The sequence below is a fragment of the Rhinichthys klamathensis genome, unplaced genomic scaffold (genome assembly GCF_029890125.1).
Source record: "Rhinichthys klamathensis goyatoka isolate OS25496 unplaced genomic scaffold, OSU_Roscu_1.1 h1tg000391l_1, whole genome shotgun sequence".
NCBI classification, from domain to species: domain Eukaryota; kingdom Metazoa; phylum Chordata; class Actinopteri; order Cypriniformes; family Leuciscidae; genus Rhinichthys; species Rhinichthys klamathensis.
In genome coordinates, this window is record NW_026606894.1 from 347,492 (window position 1) to 369,774 (window position 22,283).

General features: G+C 38.4%; 1 protein-coding gene and 2 long non-coding RNA genes across 3 annotated transcripts; 1 reads left to right on the plus strand and 2 right to left on the minus strand.

Annotated features, from left to right (window-relative positions):
- Positions 1-857: 857 nt before the first annotated feature.
- On the minus strand, positions 858-1,342 carry LOC130070019 (uncharacterized). Its single transcript, XR_008803829.1, has 2 exons — positions 1,269-1,342; positions 858-1,234 (listed from the first exon to the last, which is right to left on the minus strand). It is a non-coding gene; the product is annotated as an uncharacterized LOC130070019 (long non-coding RNA).
- A 1,249-nt stretch (positions 1,343-2,591) lies between these two features.
- Positions 2,592-22,010, minus strand: shkbp1 (SH3KBP1 binding protein 1). Its single transcript, XM_056234236.1, has 18 exons — positions 21,821-22,010; positions 21,532-21,585; positions 21,254-21,299; positions 21,077-21,150; positions 20,901-20,959; positions 20,721-20,801; positions 20,474-20,641; positions 16,892-16,982; positions 16,611-16,801; positions 16,412-16,527; positions 16,210-16,297; positions 15,807-15,923; positions 14,995-15,165; positions 10,354-10,509; positions 9,396-9,492; positions 6,535-6,719; positions 6,328-6,454; positions 2,592-3,279 (listed from the first exon to the last, which is right to left on the minus strand). The coding sequence occupies exons 1-18, from the start codon at positions 21,871-21,873 to the stop codon at positions 2,658-2,660; spliced, it is 2,496 nt and encodes an 831-aa protein (XP_056090211.1). The 5' UTR covers positions 21,874-22,010; the 3' UTR covers positions 2,592-2,657.
- On the plus strand, positions 10,601-11,851 carry LOC130070013 (uncharacterized). Its single transcript, XR_008803825.1, has 2 exons — positions 10,601-10,751; positions 11,624-11,851. It is a non-coding gene; the product is annotated as an uncharacterized LOC130070013 (long non-coding RNA).
- Positions 22,011-22,283: the final 273 nt, after the last annotated feature.

The window sequence follows — 22,283 nt, forward strand, 5'->3', positions numbered from 1 at the left end:
GTTGCCCTGTGTATCATCACCTTTAGGCTCTCTATTCGAATCAACAATGGAGTTTAAAAAATACGACCTATGGACCGACGACGAGGTTCAGGCTTTATTAAACTTAAATTAAGAGGATGAAATCCAGCGGGAACTGTTAAGTCACGTCACCAAACGAATGGCCTAATCTTCACGGTACTTCACGGCAACAGGTCTGGGGTAAAAAAAAGTTCCTGAGACAAATTGTTCCGGGTAATTTCGGTAGAAACGCGGCTAATGTCGATCTCTGGGGGCCTAAAAGTGCGTGGGCCCTTAGAATAATCCTAACTCCCCCCTCCCCATTAGCGGCGCCCCTGATAAGGGTCTGGGTCACACAGGGGTCAGAGGTCACGTTTAACACACAAAAGCAGCTCTTCGGAGTTTGGCAGCTAAACTGCACTTGAAGACGAGAGGTTAATATCTCTCTTGGTCTTGCTGAAGCACAATCTTTTACTATTTATTTGATATGAAATTCATGGAGATTATTGTTTTATAAGGTGTTGGCGATTTAGATGACGCAATTATTGCATAGCTTTTTACGATATATCAATAATTTTCTTTTTTTTATATAATTCTGTAGTTTTTTTTCAGTCTAGACTTGGGAATTTGGTTAATATCGAAGACGCTATATTCCTGCAAAACAGTTCCAGCGATCATCATCATAAACTCAATGTAACACAAATATAGTCTGCAGTACATTGTCAAGCTATGGAGTCTTTCTATTTATATTGTCTAATTTATTACAAGTAACATCTGCTGTTATTTATATGAAAATAAATTATTTTTTGGGAATTTTCAAGAGTGCTTTTTTCCTGATATTGATAACTGAATGCATCCAATAACTTAAAAAGAGTTTTATTCAGTGTTCTAGGAGGAATACAGTAAAAAAAAAGTAATAACTTATCAAATGGTTCATGTTCAACACAACAAGATTCGTTGAATTCACAGCGTCCGAGTGTCATTACAATCTTCACCACTCAGTTTACATTTAGGGATGACAACTATAACAGGGTTATATCTGGTATAGATCCCACATTTTCAAGCGTTACCATAAATTGGGTAAAATACTATGAGGTTTTTAACAACAAAAAAAATCTGATAATATGAACACTGAACATTCAGAACTGCAGCTTTCTTCATGTTTGGGGTTTATATTCGGCCACAACCAAATTCAAGCCGACTTTAAGGAGTAATTGATGAGTTTACTATAGTAACACTGTGTTTACTATGTTCACATTCACCCAGAACACACTCTCTCAGGTGTAACACACACTGCCAGATCAACTGGAGTCTGTGTTGGATTGGTGGAAATTGCATTGAACGTCTACACTGGCTTACAAATGGTTTTGTTAGTTATTAACAAATGCATTTTCTTTTGGTTACACTTTATAATATGGTTTCATTTGTTCACTACTTTAGTTAAAATTAATTAAGAATGAACAATACTTCTACAGCATTTATAAATATAAATGAATGTTAATTTCAACATTTACTAATACATTATTAAAATCAAAAGTTGTATTTGTTAACATTAGTCAATGCACTGTGAACTAACATGATCAGCTGTATTTTTATGAACTATCAACAAAGATTTATAAATATACTGTACAGATGTTTAGCTCATTTTTCGTTCGTTAGTTAACAAATGAAACCGTATTGGAAAATGATACCATTGTTTTTACATATTCAAATAAATATGTATATATAATTTTATTTTTTTTAGAAGAAGAACTGCTTATTCCAGACATGAACAAATTGTGTGATATTTTATAATTATCATCATTAGACAATATTGTGTCTGTTCCAAATTTGACCAGTTGGACTTTTTTGTTTACAGATAGCCTACTTTAAGTGAATTTTGAGTAAGTATTATATAAAATAAGTATTCATTTAAATTCATCTATGTTTTGTACATCTCATTTGCTACCATTATATATATATATATATATATATATATATATGCCCACCCTGCTCTATAGATATCAGTATTAGCATTGACTATTAAAAACAAAATTAGCAGTCGAGCGCAATTGCATAACCCTGTTAATCTGAACAATGTTCACACATATTTGCATTCTGAAACCTCATGCAGTAATATTAACCAGTGCTCAACTAACCAGCATGACGTACTAAACAACAAAGCCTTAAGAAGCTAAAAGTAATCAATAACTCAGAGGCTGAATAGACACACCCCTAATCTGCCATTGGTTGGCTAAACACACAGCCCCGCCCCAAACTCACTCGATTGGTTGAGCCAGTGTTGCTGATGCTCAAAGAAGCGGGCCAATGTTTTGAGAGCTCCAGAGCCACAGTGTTCCTACATTTCAGTGGTTTTCAGTTGTCTTCGCATATTACGCTTGGGAAGTATATAATCGCGCAAGAAAAAAACTCCGCTTAAAAGCTAGTCCATTTTTGTACAACATGATTAAACAATCCTACCTTCACATTAACATGACCAAAAAGTGTCAGGAGTAAGTGTAAATCACTTCCATATTTTTTTGTGCTTAAAATAAAAAGTTGTGGAATGTGAATATTTACATGCGATACACAATCTCATAACTCCACATTCAAAATATTATAAGGCACCCTGTGATACTGACATTTTGTAAAATATGATACATTTCGTGCTGAATTCCCTCTCAGAAGCTGGTTTCATTCATATGAGGTTTAGGGCTGGTGGAAGGAGGAGAGGCGGGGCTTTCCGGCCCAGGTGCGTTCTCATTGGACGGGCTCTCGCTGGTCGGAGAGGTCAGAGGTCGTCTGGGAGACGTGGGCGTTTGCGATCTGACTGGACTGAGGGGTGAAGGAGTAGCGTTTGGTGCCGCAGGAGCTGGTCTTCTCATGGATGGTGCTGATGCTGATGTCATTGATGATGGTGGTGTTGATAAACATGGCGCTGGCAGGGCTGAGAACGATGATGGCATTCTGAGTCCAAGTCGAGCCTCGAGCTCGCTACACACCGCTAAGCTCCGCCTCCCCGGGTCCAGGCCGCCCACCTCCGAGCACTTGGCTCGTTCCTGACAGCGCTCCACGAAGCTGCCTCTCCGGATGGCGCCGAGGCCGTCCCGGTCCCGGCCCGGATGAGGGCTGTTGCTGGCGCTGCTGGCCAGAGAGGACTGGCTGAGGCCGAGGTGGGCCGGCAGCTCGCGGGCTTTACTGAAGGGAACCAGAGGGACCTGACGAGGAAGACTCCCAGAAAGAGGAATCGGGGCCCGGAAACCACCGCCAGCTCGAGTGCTTTCACTTAACTGAGACTGGAGACTGTGGGGAAACACACGAATACAAGTTCAATACCAAAACCTTGGAACAGTCTTCCTACCATTGTCCGGGAAGCAGACACACTGTCAGTTCAAAGCTAGACTAAACACTAGGGCTGTCAGTTAAACGCGTTATTAACGGCGTTAACGCAAACCCATTTTAACGGCGTCAATTTTTTTATCGCGCGATTAACGGCCTTTTTGGCCGAGCAAACTTTGTAGTTTTTTTCACATGCTTTTGCAACATGACGCGGCTTGCGCGATGAAACCCATTCATTTCAATGGCTTGCGCCGCGCGAGGACGTTTTGTTGCTTCGTCGACCAAAGCGCTAGCGGATCTAGCTAGACCGGAAACAAAACAACAGGCACGACGCCGCACACACTTGTTTGGGCTTGCGAGACGGCCAAATAGTTGGTTAACGTTACGTTTTGAGTGGGTGATGAGCGCGAGACGCCGAAATGGATGCCAATAAGATTCTGAATGGAAAGTTCACTTTTAAAAAGTTGCCAAATGGTTCCATTGACGAGACCAAAGTGATCTGTGTGTTTTGTCGTTGTGAACTGAGCTATCATCATCGCGATCGCAGCACGTCCAGTCTGAAACACCACTTGATGATGGCCAAGCACACACACACACACAGCTGATGCGAATTCTCCGCCCCTTCGTCAATATCAGGACCTCGTCAGTATTTCTTTCACCCTTTTATTGATGGACAGTGCTACATTGTGTGAGAGATCATTTGCTCCAAGTGAGAATGTTAGTGTGAAATTGAACACAGTATATGTCAATGTTGTTTTCAATAAAAAACATTTGCACAAAGCAAGCCGATCAACTTTTCCATGTTGATAACAGCATTAAAATGAGAAAAAATAATGGGACAAAAAGAAATCAAGAGACATTTAGAATAGATAAAAATGTGCGATTAATCACGAGTTAACTATGACATTAATGCGATTAATCACGAGTTAACTATGACATTAATGCGATTAATCGCGAGTTAACTATGACATTAATGCGATTAATCGCGAGTTAACTATGACATTAATGCGATTAATCACGAGTTAACTATGACATTAATGCGATTAATCGCGAGTTAACTATGACATTAATGCGATTAATCACGAGTTAACTATGACATTAATGCGATTAATCGCGAGTTAACTATGACATTAACGCGATTAATCACGAGTTAACTATGACATTAATGCGATTAATCGCGAGTTAACTATGACATTAATGCGATTAATCGCGAGTTAACTATGACATTAATGCGATTAATCGCGAGTTAACTATGACATTAATGCGATTAATCACGAGTTAACTATGACATTAATGCGATTAATCGCGAGTTAACTATGACATTAATGCGATTAATCGCGAGTTAACTATGACATTAATGCGATTAATCGCGAGTTAACTATGACATTAATGCGATTAATCACGAGTTAACTATGACATTAATGCGATTAATCGCGAGTTAACTATGACATTAATGCGATTAATCGCGATTAAATATTTTCATCGTTTGACAACACTACTAAAAACACATCTCTTTGACCTAGCATACACATAATACATTATCGACTTTTATAACTCAATGTTAGGCTGCATAGATTAGGTCAGCCGGAACTGGGAACACTTCCCTTAAATCCTGATGTACTCGTTACATCATAAGAAGAATGGCATCTACGCTAGCGTTAGTGTCTTTGTTTATCCCGAGAGAGAACGGTGTCGTCTTAGCGGCCCCTAATTTAATAACAAATGATCATTTCGACGGAAGCGAATCAATCAAAACTAACTTTAGCTGGAAATAACATTATTCAAGAACCGCTATAAAGCCAAAACAATCTGTGTTACCTTAAATTATATTAAGTTTATCTCTGTAAAGCTGCTTTGAAACAATCTACATTGTTAAAAGCGCTATATAAATGAGGATGACTTGACTAGAACTTCACTGTGTGTAAAATAAAATTGTTTAAACTGACATTTTAGTGGCGGGACTGTTTATCTAGTCCGTCTGGTTATTGCAGAAATTACATTCACAGGATTTCCGCAGGTTTTATGAAGGTACATTTAAGACTTTTTAAGACCAAGTAAAGAAAATGTAAGGAATAATTGAAGGCAACTCAATTACATCAACATGTTCTCTGTCTGAGAAACACATTGAGCTGTAGTAGCAACACTTCAGAGTTTGAAAACACAACTTCCAACAGATATACACATATACTGTTCACTCATTTTACAAAGAAGTAAACCAATAGAATATGGAAATCACTTTTACTCTGAATATTCTCTGAAAATATTTTCCACACCTAAAGTATGTTTACCAGTGCAATTCTTAAATCAATATACATTTACTGGAGGTACAAAATGGCTTAAAATTTGAAGTCTTGTTTTCTGCTAAATTGATCAAAATGAAGCACGTTTATGATTAAAACAAGAACAAATTTCTGCTCAGAAAAATTCTTAATATTCAAAGGGACTTTTTTTTATAACTCACTGACAGATATTTGTTCTTGTTCAATTCTACAAGACAAGACATTTTACATTCGCATCTCAAGTAAATCTATTTCTAGAAAAATCTAAAAAAGTATCTTGATTTAAAGTTGTATTGGAAACCAGGACAAAAATACTGAGGAAGATCTTTTTTTTTTTTTGCAATGTATGCAACATTTAATGCCATGACTTTATGAATTTAAGACATTCTGCTCTTATTTAAGACATTTTTAAGGCCTTAATTTGTGTAAGGACAAATTAAGACTTTTTAAGACCCACAGATTTATAATATACCCTATATTCCAGCAAAAAGTCACATCTAAATAAATATGTCGCTCGCAACGAATCAAAATTGCATTGTTGAGAGAAAAAAAATAAAAAATACGTTGCAGTCTATTATTACATTTGGAGTATGTAAAATACTGATATATAAAACAAAACATTTGCGCATTTTAAATTTAAAAAGAGCTTTACTGAATCCGGGTAAGTGTGTTGTTTGAGGGTATAGGACCAGAGGCAGAAGAAAGGAAGGTGTGTGTGTGTGTGTGTGTGTACCTGCACATAGAGTTGCGAGAGGAGTGTGTGAGAGAGGCCGCAGGACTCATGTCAGGTGTTCGGGTCAGAGCCAGATCACACTGATCCAGAAGCTCCAGAAGCTCCTCTTCAGTGGGACCGCCCAGAGCTTGAACACACAAAACCACAAACACATCATCACACAGCACACACACTGCATTTCACATTCACTAATGCTGCCACGCTCACCTTTGATGTCCACTTTCCCTGCGATCTCCATTGCCGTGGTGAGGTCCCACATCTGGATGCTGCCGTTGCTGTGTCCGCTGAAGAGATACCGGCGCGGCCTGGAGCCGATGCGACTCGATCCCTCACACTCATGAACCACAAACGCCGTGATGGACGTCCCGTCAACTGAGCGCACCTCACACACCCTTCAAAAGAGAGATCACGTTTACCACCCAGTGTTGCCAACTTAGCGCCTTTGTCGCTATTTTTAGCGACTTTTCAGACCCGTTTAGCGACATTTTTTCAAAAAAGCGACAATTTTAGCGACTTTTTGGGCAAACCTCAGTAACCTCCGAATGTTGCCAGTTCTGTCCTGCGAGCGCGAGGTCTTGCTTTCTCCCTGTCGTCACTCTCTCTAGCTGCGTCTCCCCTGTTCAGTGAATGGCTGAGAGGAGCGCACGGCCGCTGACAGACGCGAATGAGCAGTGTTTTTCCACGGACTTATCACTTATCTGCTTTTCTTTTGTTTTATATTTAAAGAATTTAGTTTGACCATTTTAATTTTATTTATTTTCTTGTGCTTATTACTTGTAACACTATCACAGAGCTTAGTTCATCCGGTTCCCTAACTCTCTCAATTCAGATAATGTTCCACATAGGCCTATAAAAAATGTAATCATTCACTATATTATAGCTACTCGTTCAATTGTCTGACAACAAAAAAATAGGAAATGAGAACATCTTTATTTGACATTCGGCTATATTATATTGAATAGAGCATTAATTTAGAGAGAAAACGCACTAGGCTGACAGAACGCAAGTACGACGCGATGACGTCATTAATATGCTAATTGACGTATGACGTCATCTAGCGACTTTTAGGGAAGGCCTTAGCTACTTTCCTTTGAAAACAGTTGGCAACACTGTTACCACCTCCCACAAGTGTTGCTCAATATGTTGTCCACGCATGTTTTCAAGCTTTACTGTTGGAAATAGGGCTGTCACTTTACGTTCGAAAATCGATTGCACATTAGATCGGACCAACCAACACAAGTTTCGAAAACGAAAATAGGGAATTGATTTTAAAAGCCTTTTGTTTTTTTTTACCAAAAATGTGTTTTAGGTGGACAGATCAACACAGCACACAGAACATGTAGGATGCTGTCTTTTCTGTTAACCAAATGCTTTTTAAAATTCGCTATTACTTCAATGCAAGTGAACAAGCGTGCCGTTATCTGTCGTGTAGTGACGTGTGTGTTCAAGTAAGCCAGAAATGCGCAGATTCTGCTATACGCTGTATTTAATATGTCATGAGGACTCACGAGTTGTGTATTTGCGCTAAATCCACGCAGATTTGGCTTACACGAACTTCCCCAGCAAAGAGAATAAACATAGAAACACAGATTGGCTCGTGATTTGACAGCGTTTCCCGCCAAAGTTTATTTGTACCCGCATTTGGCGGGTCAGAAGGTGTTAATCTCAGAAACGAGTCAATAGCCATGTTTCCATCCACTTGTCAATCGAATTATCTGAAGTTCGGTAAAAAACCTCATGCGAATAAAGCTGGTGAAAGTGTGTTTCCATCAAACGGCTTTAAAGCGGATAAAAACCTGTGCGTAATGACGTCACATGCTGTTTTGCGATCAAATTGGTATATCGAATTGATTTGAGACATGTTAAGGTTTTTCCATTCATTTTCTCACCGAATTGCACAACATTCAAGCCAACATTTGCGAACAAAGTTTTACTAGGCAAAATGGATCGCACCATAATAACGTTTCCATCCGCGATTATCGCATAAGCCGTATATCCATCAAGATAAAATCCGATGAGACCGATCGTATTTCATTTGAGTCGATTTTCATGAACTTCAATCGAATTTTACTGTTTCCATAAGGCATTTTTCATTCGATATCACTTAATGCGGATAAAAACGTGTGGATGGAAACATAGCTAATGAATGCACGTGTGTCACCTCATCCACAAATGCACATCTTACTTGTTGCATGCACAAATTCTGGCCTACATTAATACAAAATTGAGGTTTTGTATTAACAACTTTGTCTCTATTTGTACAAAATGCTGGATTTTGCACACACAAGTTGTATTGTATTAGTTTAAATGTAGCGACGCACATTTGTGAATTTGTCAAATAAATGGGTAGTTGTGCACACATTAATAATTAGCACCAGGCCTATTCATTTGTAGTTGTTTGTGTGTGGGTTGTGAAATGCTTAAAAACAGCGAAAAGAAAGTCTCAAAATCCAAATGAATCAAATGAGATGTCAAAGACGTCAATGAATGCACGCGCGTCACCTGATCCACACATGCACATCTTCTGTGTTGCATGCACAAATTATGATTCACTAATACAAAAGAAAACATTTGTATTCACAAAAATCTCTCTATTTGCTACACATTCATTCAATTTTGAATTTTGCACACGCAAGTTGAAAGGCATGGATAAAACATTTCTGCAACATGTATCAAGTTCATTGATAAGTGTGCTTGCACGTGTTAATCATTTTGATACTATAATCATCCAATATTAATCTCAATCTCTGAATGTTGTGCTCCTGTTTGTCATTGTGCACGAAACGTCACGCCAATAAATCATCAGGAATATTGCTGACTTGTGTGCGTCTCAAGCGCCTCTTTACGTTCGTCCTAATGCCTGTTAGGTGTCCGTGGATTTGCCTGTATTTGGTGTTGAAAATGGAAACGTCTTTAGACATGGAAAATAGATTTTACAATCGATTCAATGAACAATTATGTCTCAAAAATCGAACAGCAATTTTTTCCACAAAAGTGACAGCCCTAGTTGGAAATGTAGTTTGTGTAACATGCAGACAACAGTTTGATGGTGGCTATATTAAACTGACCTCTTCCCATTGGAGGAGAGCCTTACGTAGAGTTTATCCGTGTCAGGAACCACGCGCTGGATAAACACCTGCTGCTCGTCACGCTCCCCGTATGGCCCTGCACAAACAAGCGGCAGCAACACGTCTGACCCATGGACCAGTACAATAAATAAATATACACTACCGGTCAAAATTTTGGAATAATAATACGTCTTTGAAAGTGTCTTCTGCTCACCCAAGACTGCCTTTATTTGATCAAAAATAGAGAAATCAGTAATAGTGGGAATTTGTTTTATATTATTTATTTTAATATATCATAAAATTGTATTTATTCCTGTAATCAAAGCTGAATTTCCAGCATCATTACCTTCAGAAATCACTCTAATATGATGATTTGCAGCTCAAGAAATATGAATATCATTGAAATCAGTTGCTGCTTCATTTGTATAAACTGTACAATTTAAAAAGTTTGATATAATGTGTTTCTGTATAGGAAATTAACACTTTAATTCAGCAGGGACACATTAAATAGATAAAGATTTATTTTGTGTTATTAAATAAATGCCGTTCATGCAACTTTCTATTATATATTAAACAAAAATAATGCAGTTTCCACAAAAATATTAAGCAGCAAAAACTATTTGCACCATTGATTATAATAAGAAACATTATTAATAATTGAGTACTGATCATAACTGATAACTCAGCAGCAAATCATCGTATTAGAGTGATTTCTGAAGGATCATGTGACACTGAAGACTGGAGTAATGATGCTGGAAATACAGCTTTGATCACAGGAATAAATTACAGTTCACGATATATCACAATATAAAACAGTTGTTCTAAATTATAAAAATAATCAAATAAATCCAGCCTTGGTGAGCATAAGAAACTTCTACTGAAAGATCTTACATTTCCCACACTGTTGGTCCTAAAGGGGTGAGGCGGGTCATTTTTGAGAATGATCGTTCCCTCTTACCGATTTCGGTGCCGGCAGCACAGCCTCCATGACCGTCGATGTCGTCCAATGAGAGGATCTTAAAGGAGGTGAGAGGAGTGGAGCCGGGCTGGGTGGAGATCATGCCTCGGAAGCGCGTCACCGTCCAGGTACGGACGTGATTGTTGTCTGCACACACTGCAAGGAGGAGGAAGATATATTTCTACTAGTGACAGAGCCCGCCTTGGCACTTCCTATTAGCCCCATTGTGTATCATCTCGGTTGCAGTTCCATTAGAGCTCCACTGGAGGTGATCGCGGGCGAGTGCAGAATGAATGGGAGTCTATGGAGTTAAACGGTTAATGTGTCTCTTTCTCCTGCTTGTCGTTGAATCAACATAGATTTTATTGTTGATTCCTCAAGTTCAATATAGATTATAGGTAGGGCTGGGCGATATGGCCAAAAAAAATTATCACGATAATTTTTTTTATATCAGTCGATATCGATAATTATCACGATAAATGTCAAATCTTTATTTCTTTCAAGTTTAAAGGCAGATTTTTGCTCCTAAGTGAAAGTTGTATAAACCAGAACGTTGTGGTTTTAAAAATCTGAGGTAGAACATTCAAACATTTGTCATTTTTCCTTTAACAAAATAAATATCTGAATAGAAAAATATTTCTTCAGCACAGTTTGCAGTGCAGGCTGCAATATTCAAATGACATGTTTTGTCTCGAAATGCATATTTGACAGTGAGTTGACAGTAAATCTACATCCTAACTCAAGCTAATACTGCTATGTTAAATTTATGTTCATTAAAAAAAACAGTAACATCTGTTTTTTTTTTTTTTTTTTTTTTTTAAGGACCACATTTTTATTTGGTAAAATGTAATATTCTGACTGTTTGAGTTTTATTAAAATTAACCATTTGTCATCCAGTATCATGCATTTAGATCATGATAACCACAGATAAAGCCAGGCACAGCCTATAACTTAGCACCTCACTATCATGGCAAAATGTAACTATGGTTTCTATGGTATTTGTATGAAAAACAGTAGCCTAACAGTTAAATACATTATTAAATACTGTAATTATATTCCATTAGTCATTTAATACGTTGTCTACATTAATAATATTATACAATTCAATATGTATATCCCACATTTCATGGTGCAGTTAATATTAACGTTACTAAGCTTACGTTACAGTAAGTCCATGGTAGCCTAAATGGATTCAGTATCAATTCAGATTCTGACTGTATTGTTGCGCGCAGTGTTTCTCCTGTTTGTCAGCGCCCAGCCCTAATTATAGGCCAAAAGTCGAATGAACGAGTACTTATGTCCTTTTGATTTCTTACAGGTTGGGCCGTTGTTGGCCGGAACACGCTAGCATTCTGCTATTATGTGACGTCATCACATTTTTGAACGGATTTTTAGAACAGATAAGTGAACTTAAAAATGCAATTTTCAGCTGAGTGTATTATCTTAGCCCTCCCTTTTGAATGCAACTTTCAAATTACTTGACAAAAAATTACATCCTGAGAAAAGTGGATTTCTGGGGGTGAAACCCCATAGACTCCCATTCATTCTGCACTCGCCCGCGAGCGCCCCCGCATGGACAGAGACGTGTTACTGCAGCCAGTCCAGAACCCGGAAGTAACCAGACAGTGCCAATTCTCTCTGCTAGCGATTATAAAACGGATAGTTCAGGTCCTTGATTCTGATTGGTTGAGCCCAAGCGTGCCGCACAAGCCCTGAAAAGTGCAGCCCAAGCGTCTTGATCGCCCCCCCCCGGTGGCCGGTCCTAGTATAGGTCATAAACCGGTGAGACCAACTAAACAATTCAATTACACTTCAAATATCGTTTTTCCAAATATGGTTTCTGTAATTTACTGTAGTTATTATCACGCTGATGTAATTTCAAGTGTTTGTTTTTAAAATAAGTTTGTTTTTAGTTAGTTATTTAATGCGGTGGTGGTGTGACGTCATGATTGACAGCTGTGATTGACAGGTTCTCTGAGCAAAGTAGTCACTGAAGCACCAACAGACTTTTTTTCGGGATCTTCGAAGGACTGAGGAGATTGGAGCTTTAAATTTAATATCTAAACTTCTATAATTTATAAAATAAAAATGCGGGAGCGTGTGCTTGCGATTGATTCAGCGAGAGTGAGGGCGGGGCCTTGATTTCGCGGCTTTACTTCCTGCTCACGACTGCGCGGGTCTGGTCCCGAGATCGCTAACTTACTGCGCAGACTCAAGTACAAGATGTCAGCACCATATCGGGACACTGGCGGCTTCAGTTCTGACCAATGGAAGAGAGCGAAAAGGGCATCGTCCATCTTTTTTTACAGTCTATGGTTGAGCCGCGTTCAAAAGCCATTGTAAATTACTCAACACACACACACACGTGACCGCATTACATTAGTGTTACACACACACACGCACACCTGTGAACGCATTACATCAGTGTTACACACACACACACACACACACACACACCTGTGAGCGCATTACATCAGTGTTACACACACACACACACACACCTGTGAGCGCATTACATCAGTGATACACACACACACACACACACACACACACACCTGTGAGCGCATTACATCAGTGTTACACACACACACACACACACCTGTGAGCGCATTACATCAGTGTTACACACACACACACCTGTGAGCGCATTACATCAGTGTTACACACACACACACACACACACCTGTGAGCGCATTACATCAGTGTTACACACACACACACACACACCTGTGAGCGCATTACATCAGTGTTACACACACACACACACACACACCTGTGAGCGCATTACATCAGTGTTACACACACACACACACCTGTGAGCGCATTACATCAGTGTTACACACACACACACACACACATACCTGTGAGCGCATTACATCAGTGTTACACACACACACACACACCTGTGAGCGCATTACATCAGTTACACACACACACACACACACCTGTGAGCGCATTACATCAGTGTTACACACACACACACACACACCTGTGAGCGCATTACATCAGTGTTACACACACACACACACCTGTGAGCGCATTACATCAGTGTTACACACACACACACACACACCTGTGAGCGCATTACATCAGTGTTACACACACACACACACACCTGTGAGCGCATTACATCAGTGTTACACACACACACACACACACACACATACCTGTGAGCGCATTACATCAGTGTTACACACACACACACACACCTGTGAGCGCATTACATCAGTTACACACACACACACACACACCTGTGAGCGCATTACATCAGTGTTACACACACACACACACACACCTGTGAGCGCATTACATCAGTGTTACACACACACACACACACACCTGTGAGCGCATTACATCAGTGTTACACACACACACACACACCTGTGAGCGCATTACATCAGTGTTACACACACACACACACACACCTGTGAGCGCATTACATCAGTGTTACACACACACACACACACACCTGTGAGCGCATTACATCAGTGTTACTGCGCGACTGTCGTTTGTGATGCTTTGTTGCTGCTTGTGTTGCTTGGCAACCTCTCTGGAACTACATTGCTTGGCGGAGGAATAAATGTGTTATAACGTTATATTTTTTGTTGCTGGTGTTTAATGTATGAATAAAATAAATATTAAAATTAATATTTTTATGGAGAAACCGTTTTATATAAGCCCCTTGAAGCCGTGTTTTTCAGTGAGTGTAGAACAGCTAAGGGGGTTTTAGTCGTTCCGCTCCGCGTCTAACAACGGCCCTCAGCTGTTCTACACTTACTAAATTCATTTATATAAAACGGTTACTCCATAAAAATATTCATTTTTATATGTTGTGGCTTATTACTTTATTTTACACTTCTTATCCCCACTGTATTCTGCATATGTGACCCTGGACCACAAAACCAGTCTCATGGGTCAATTATTTAGATAGACAATTTAGATTTATACATCATCTGAAATATGAATAATTAAGCTTTCCATTGATGTATGGTTTGTTAGGATAGGACAATATTTGGAAATCTGGAATCTGAGGGTGCAATAAAATAAAAAAAAAACATTGAGAAAATTGCCTTTAAAGTTGTCCATTTATGTTCACGATTTTGCGGCATCCACTGACAAAAATATATTTTTAATATTTAAATTTACAAAATATCTTTATGGAACATGATCTTTACTTAATATCCTAATGATTTTTGGCATTAAAAGAAAAATCGATAATTTTGACCCATACAATGTATTGTAGACATGAGTTTAGAGTTTAATTCAAATTACTAAATTCACTTCATTTAAACTTATAAACTCTAAACTCATATAAACTCTGAGTGTGTAAGTGAGTGTGTGAGCGAGTTAGTGTGTATGTGTGTGTGTGTGTGTGTGTGTGTGAGTTAGTGAGCGAGTTAGTGTGTAACCGCCTAGCAACACCATAGCAACCACTGAGAATACCCTAGCAACCGCCTAGCAACACCATAGCAACCACCCAAAACACCCTAGCAACTGCCTAACAACCACCCAGAACACCCTAGCAACCACCCAAAATGGTTGGCTATTGCCACAAATACACCCGTGCGACTCGTGACTGGTTGTGTGGACCAGGGTCACACATAAACGAGCTCGAGTGCATACGAGACACGGCCTCCTCACCAGAGATGAGGTGTTTCTCAGACAGCATGATCTTGGTCACAGGACTGCGGTGAACAGAGAAGGTCTGGAAGAGTTGTGGACCGGATCCCACCGTCTCTGGATGCTGAACTATGACACGCACTGAGCCTGAACTGGTGCCGTACGCGATCTCGATCCAGTTCCCACTGTCACCTGAGCAAACATTCATCATCATCACATACATGAAACAGCCCAGAGGAAAACAAGTGTGCTTAAATGTGCACTTATGCTTCAAATCTAAAAACTAGCAGATAATATAATATTAATGAAATCACTGAAGTACACTTAACTACAATGATAAAGATAGTTCTACGAATCGTTCTAAATTTAACAGAATAGCAGAGTCCACGCCACAACTATAACGATAATGGCACAGAGAAACAATCCCTTTCAGAATTATTTTTTCCCCATAAACATTGACAGCCAATCAGAATCCATCTTGCTTTAAAGAGCTCGAGCATTTAAAGCGGCAGACGACAAAACTGCAGCACACACTTATAATATCTGAGGCAGGTGTGTGTGTGTGTGTGTGTGTGTGTGTGTGTGTGTGTGTGTGTGTGTGTGTGTGTGTGTGTGTGTGTGTGTGTGTGTGTGTGTGTGTGTGAGGATATCTGAGGCTTGTGTGTGTGAGGATATCTGAGGCTGATGTGTGAGAGCATATCTAAGGCTAGTGTGTGTGTGTGTGTGTGAGCATATCCGAGGCTGGTGTGTGTGTGTGTGTGTGTGTATGTGAGGATATCTGAGGCTGATGTGTGAGAGCATATCCGAGGCTGGTGTGTGTGTGTGTGTGTTACTTGTTTTGGGCGTCAGGTAGACACTCAGAGCAGTGATAGCATCTTCAGTGGGATCTCGATACAGCTCAGTCACCAACAAATCATTATCCTTCATCCGCAACGGAAACTTCTGGACATCTGAAAGATGATGAAGGCTTGGATTAAACAGTCATAATTCATATGGATTTATTTTACAATTTCGTTATGGTTGTTTTGAAGCATCAGAGTTTTGGGTGAATAGACGCACTGTCAATGGCGGGACAGGAACCTCTCAGATGCTAATCAGGGTGTGGTCTTGTTTAATATTGTTTTGTTTTATATAGTTTGTTGTATTATTTGTCTTTTACTCTGTTAGCGCTTTTTTATGCATCAAAACTTGACAAACATTAAACAATAGATTATTCCGGTTTGATGGTCACTTTACCTATATAGTAAATAGATCCATTATTACATCCCAAAATGAGGAAAGATCCGGCTGTGTCACAACTGTTGATGGGAACAACATCCTGGTTCTGCACAGAGAGGTGAAGACATCAGGAATCGAGCACTTCCCTCAGTGTAAGTGTTTCATTTCAAATGTCTAATCACATCAAATTAACCCCGAACCGTCCCGGAGCTCGGCGTACCTGCCAGTGTTTGGTGACGGCGTTCCAAACCCCCACTTTACCCGTGTGACTGGTGGCAATGAGCTGGTTTCCCACGAAGAACAAAGCCTCGACCGGCACATTCAAACTGAACACACCTGTGGATCAGAACAAACACACACAGATCAGGAGCTTTCCAAATATTAGCAAAAAAAATGCATTTTATGAAATGAGACCGTACCAATTTCATTGCCATTGCCATCAGGGCAGATCGCCCACAGGATGATTTCAGTGCCCGATGCCACCGCAACCATCTTATCGTTGTCTCCCAGTGAGCCGCCCATGACCTTGGCATTCAGAGCCACCCTGTCAATCACCCAGTCGAGCCGAGGGCTGGTGAAGACCTGCTGCCATCCAGTGGACTCTTTCACCCTGAGCATGAGTGATGCGTGTTGTAAAGCGGCCCGTATGTGCATCCAAATCATTTCTATTGGTGACGTGTCGTTCACATAGAAACCCTACCTGTAACAGACCACAAACTGGGCATAGCCCACAGCAATCCAGTTATGATGACCACATATGATTCTGACCATGCCTGGATCAGAGACCGGACCTACACAACACAGAGCACACCAGGAGAGAAATGATTAGAAATTAGCATTTTAAACTGGCATGAACTAAGGGTGTATGTACACCTTAAATCAGTAAATGAGTCAAATATAATGGATTAAACCATAGAATTGAAAAAAAAAAACAGAATGCAACAAATCAGAGTGCAAATGAGTAAAGTAGGATAAACATTATTTGAGTAAAATAGAGCTGAGAAGATAAGTATGACTAATTGAGTAGAAATTAGTCAAATAAAACAGAACTGAATACAATAAAATACAGGTGAAACTCGAAAAATTTAAATATCGTGCAAAGGTTATAATATTGATGATTATGTCTTACAGCTTATGAAAACCCTCAAATTCAAAATCTCAGAAAATTAGAATATTATATGAAATCAATTTAAAAAAAAGGATTTTAAATACAGAAATGTCGGCCCTCTGAAAAGTATAATCATGGATATATATAAGAAATATTTTAGTTTCACCTTTTAATTTGAATTACTGAAATACATGAACTTTTGCACGATATTCTAATTTTTCGAGTTTCACCTGTAGAATAGAACAAATCAGAGTAGAAATTTGGAAAGTAAAATAGAACCAACCAGTAGAATAAAACAGAATAAAATAAACCATAGTATAATGGAATAGAACTGATTAGAGCAGAACTGAGTACAACCAGAGATGTAGGACTGAAGAGTAGAAATGTGTCAAGTAAAACAGAAATGAGTAGAATAAAATAGAATAAAGCAAATCAGAGTAGAAATTAGGAGAATGAAATAGCACAGAATAGAATAAACCAGAGCTGAGAAGATAAGTATGACTTACTGAGTAGAAATTAGTCAAATAAAACAGAACTGAATACAATAAAATACAGGTGAAACTCGAAAAATTAGAATATCGTGCAAAGGTTATAATATTGATGATTATGGCTTACAGCTTATGAAAACCCCAAACTCAAAATCGCAGAAAATTAGAATATTACATGAAATCAATTTTAGAAATGTCGGCCCTCTGAAAAGTATAATCATGCATATATATACTAAATATTTTAGTTTCACTTTTTAATTTGAATTACTGAAATACATGAACTTTTGCACGATATTCTAATTTTTCGAGTTTTACCTGTAGAATAGAACAAATCAGAGTAGAAATTTGGAAAGTAAAATAGAACCAACCAGTAGAATAAAACAGAATAAAATAAACCATAGTATAATGGAATAGAACTGATTAGAGCAGAACTGAGTACAACCAGAGATGTAGGACTGAAGAGTAGAAATGTGTCAAGTAAAACAGAAATGAGTAGAATAAAATAGAATAAAGCCAATCAGAGTAGAAATTAGGAGAATGAAATAGCACAGAATAGAATAAACCAGAGCTGAGAAGATAAGTATGACTTACTGAGTAGAAATTAGTCAAATAAAACAGAACTGAATACAATAAAATACAGGTGAAACTCGAAAAATTAGAATATCGTGCAAAGGTTATAATATTGATGATTATGGCTTACAGCTTATGAAAACCCCAAAATCAAAATCGCAGAAAAGTAGAATATTACATGAAATCAATTTTAGAAATGTCGGCCCTCTGAAAAGTATAATCATGCATATATATACTAAATATTTTAGTTTCACTTTTTAATTTGAATTACTGAAATACATGAACTTTTGCACGATATTCTAATTTTTCGAGTTTTACCTGTAGAATAGAACAAATCAGAGTAGAAATTTGGAAAGTAAAATAGAACCAACCAGTAGAATAAAACAGAATAAAATAAACCATAGTATAATGGAATAGAACTGATTAGAGCAGAACTGAGTAAAACCAGAGATGTAGGACTGAAGAGTAGAAATGTGTCAAGTAAAACAGAAATGAGTAGAATAAAATAGAATAAAGCAAATCAGAGTAGAAATTAGCAGAATGAAATAGCACAGAATAGAATAAACCAGTAGATTCAACTAAACCAGCGTAAAAATGAGAAGAACTGAGTATAATGTTACAAAACTGATCAGAGAAGAACAAAATCAAATAGAATAGAGCAAATCAGAGTAGAAGAGCTGAAAAACAGACTAAAAGAAGAATAGCCAGGTCGAAGTGAAATAGAATAAAACAGAACAGCATAAACCATGCATAGAAATTAGTAGGATAGAATGAAAGTGAGTAGAGTTAACCTGAGTAATAGAGTAAAATAGAATGATAGAGTAGAAATGAGTAGAATCGAGCAAAATAGATTTTTTTTTTTAGAAAAAATAAAGAATTTAAAGTAAAATAAAATAGAATAAACTACAGAATAGAGTAAATCAGAGTAGGAAAAGAAATAACAAAATAGAGCTGAGTAGGCCAAAGTTAACCCTCTGGGGACTAAGCCCTTTTTGGTCCGTTTTCTCTATTTTTACATTTGGGCTTATAAACCATATGTAATGGAGATGGAACACTATGTGTTTGGTATACATGGATTCAGAAGACCCTAAGCTAACATAAGCATGCATGTAATGTGTTTATAAAGGACGTATGAGTGAAAAATGTACAATAAACTAGAGAATTTCCAAAATGGAAATTCGATTTTTGTCATTTATTTCTGAAAATCACACATCATACAACAATAGTGAACAGTTTTTTAACAAAAAATATATTTGTCAAAGCCTTTGCTTGACAGACATGTGTAATTGTTAAATAAAATGTGTAAAGAACAATGAAAAATGCAACTTTATTTACAAATAGTCCCAGGTGTTTTTCTTAGGAATGCTTAGAATTTTCTAAGCAATGCTTTCTCCTCGTCACTCTCCAGTAATTGTTCCAGAGCTTGTTCTACCGTAAATCGTTTACTGCTTGCCATCATAAAAGTGCTAAAACAATAAATACTGCTATAATTGTATGTATATATATATATATATATATTATAATTGTTCTGTCTCTCTCTCATATTTCTCTGATAATCCGCTCCGTAAGCCTCCGTTCGCTCTCTCTCCTTCTCTCCATTCAACGCTGTTTGCGTCATATCCCTAACTATATAGTACCACCCCTTGCAAGGCTACAGAGTACTCTGATTTGCTAGATACGTCATGGTAACCTTCCTCTGATTGGGTAAGAAAAATATTTCTCCATCTGCAATTTTTCCATTGGTTGTTGCTTGCGGAATCTGCCAAACAACAACGATTTCATTGGCCTTTTACATTGTGGTATTGCGCAACAAGGAAGTGTGTATATTTACAAGCCGGGTAAGTTATCACTGTTTTCAGCGGAATCTAAGGAAGACGGTAAAAAAGACCGCACCTCTCTATCATTAATAGTTTTTAAGATATTTACACATTTGTAAAAGTATGGCATTTTGGGCGGTACCGCCCAATCCGTCCCCAGAGGGTTAATCAGTAGAATAGAAAATAGAATAGATAAAAGTAAATATATTAGAACAGAATAGAACAGCAGAATGGAATATAACATTATGTGGAACAGAATCGAACAGAGAAGAGGAGAAAGTGTAAGTAGAATAGAACACCTGGCACCCGCTCCTCAATGACGGCTTTGCCCAGTATGCCAGCGTTGCCCAGGTTGGGTGGCATTGTGTTACTCCTCCTCACAGGGGCTCTTTCCACGGGCCCCGAACGGCCACCCATGAACTGGGGTCCTGCCACGCTGTGCCTGTTCCTGCGCTTCACTGGGTACACTGGAACACACACACACACGTCTTCATGACTGAAAGATGCTGTCCTGTTATACGTTGTCAGAGTTGGTGTTTTCTGTACCTGGAGGCGGCAAGTATCCATTAAACAACACGTTCCCACAGGAGGAGCGATCCAACTCATCACACAACTGCAGCTTTCTCACTGAGGAGGAAAACACACACTAAACCTTCATTTCTTTAATAAACATATATATATGTGGGATAAAACCATGAGAATAATGGCAGCGCAGCCTGATCTTACCCAGCGGCGTGATCCCATAGAACTCTGCCTCGTGCATTAATAAGTGAACTTCTATTGACCTGCCATAAAAACAGTTTCTATAATAAGAGACTCCATTTCACAGTGTTAAATAATCCATATCGCAGTTAACAGACTATCTGACACATTTATAAAAAAATACAGACTGTGTGTTTTACCGGGGGTGAAGCTCTTTAGTGCGCAGGAAGTTGAGAATGGGCGCAAACAGAGATGGATCTCTGTCTATGAAAATCTGAAAACACAAATTTTACATTGTGAACATTTAAATGGCTCTAAGAGTAGACTCTTTGTAAAGACAGACTGATCTGCAACATTTATTATTAAGTAAACCTTACCGCTCCAGTCTCATCTTTAAGTGTTGATATCCGTCCACTTAATAAACTAGACAGAAAAAAACAATACTTAGTTATTATGTACGCAGCTATTGAGAAAAAAAAGCTGTCATATTATCAATTTTTGATTGTCCTAATAAGACCTATGACACAGATAATAAATCAGTGTGGTCAGTTGTTATTATTCTAAAACCTTATTACGTTATAAAAGCCCTTGCATGATTAGTATTCATAGAAGAAGGAATGATTTGATCTGTTTTAGCTTGATCTGACACACAAACCTTGAGAAAAAGGAGTCCGGGACCCATGTCAGAGTCTGTCTGGAGGTGCTGAACCTGCGTTTATGTCCAGACAGAATGAGAAAAAGAAAAAGCGGTTTCAGGGTCACAGGTCAGGCCTTTCTGCTGCTTCTATAGGTATGCAGATGTTCATTACTGTTACAGTAAGCGGGATAATACTACAACACACACTAGCTGTTATGAAGACTACAAGTTTCTAACAGTTCTTAAGTGTGTTAATAAGTATGTGTCTTGTTTCGAGCAGGATATACAGTTGCTTCAATACACAAACCTTTTTCCCCCGACGTTAAGATGAATAATTTCTCCAATCCTCGCCATTATCATCGTTTTCAAGGCAACCAATTCATATTGTTTTGGATATTTAAGTAGGTATTTATGATTTCTTCATGATAAAAGCTATTTCATTGTAGTAACCGTTGTAAGGAAACAGCGAAAGAGCGGATGTTGCAAAGTACTTGCGGAAGTGGAAAGGCGCTGTATGTATTTCAAAATAAAAGTCATTGACTACATAACGTAAAGAGACTGATGTGCAACATTTATTATTAGGGGTTCAAGCACGAAGTGCTGAAACCCTATTGTAATTGTAAGGATTTTTATTATTATTATTAGGTGTTCAAGCACGAAGTGCTGAAAACCTATTGTATTTGTGCTGATTTTTATTATTATTATTATTCCGCCCTAAAACGCATCGTGCAGACCAAACCGTAAGAGCTAGAGACTTGATATTTGGGATT

Excerpts from the sequence above, each read along its gene's own strand:
- shkbp1 (XM_056234236.1), bottom strand. The coding sequence starts at position 21,873 with ATGATAATGGCGAGGATTGGAGAAATTATTCATCTTAACGTCGGGGGA. Across the intron at positions 16,528-16,610 it reads TGGCAATGGCAATGAAATTG|GTGTGTTCAGTTTGAATGTG; the intron begins GTACGGTCTCAT and ends TCTGATCCACAG. Across the intron at positions 3,280-6,327 it reads TCTCGCAACTCTATGTGCAG|TCTCCAGTCTCAGTTAAGTG; the intron begins GTACACACACAC and ends GTTTCCCCACAG.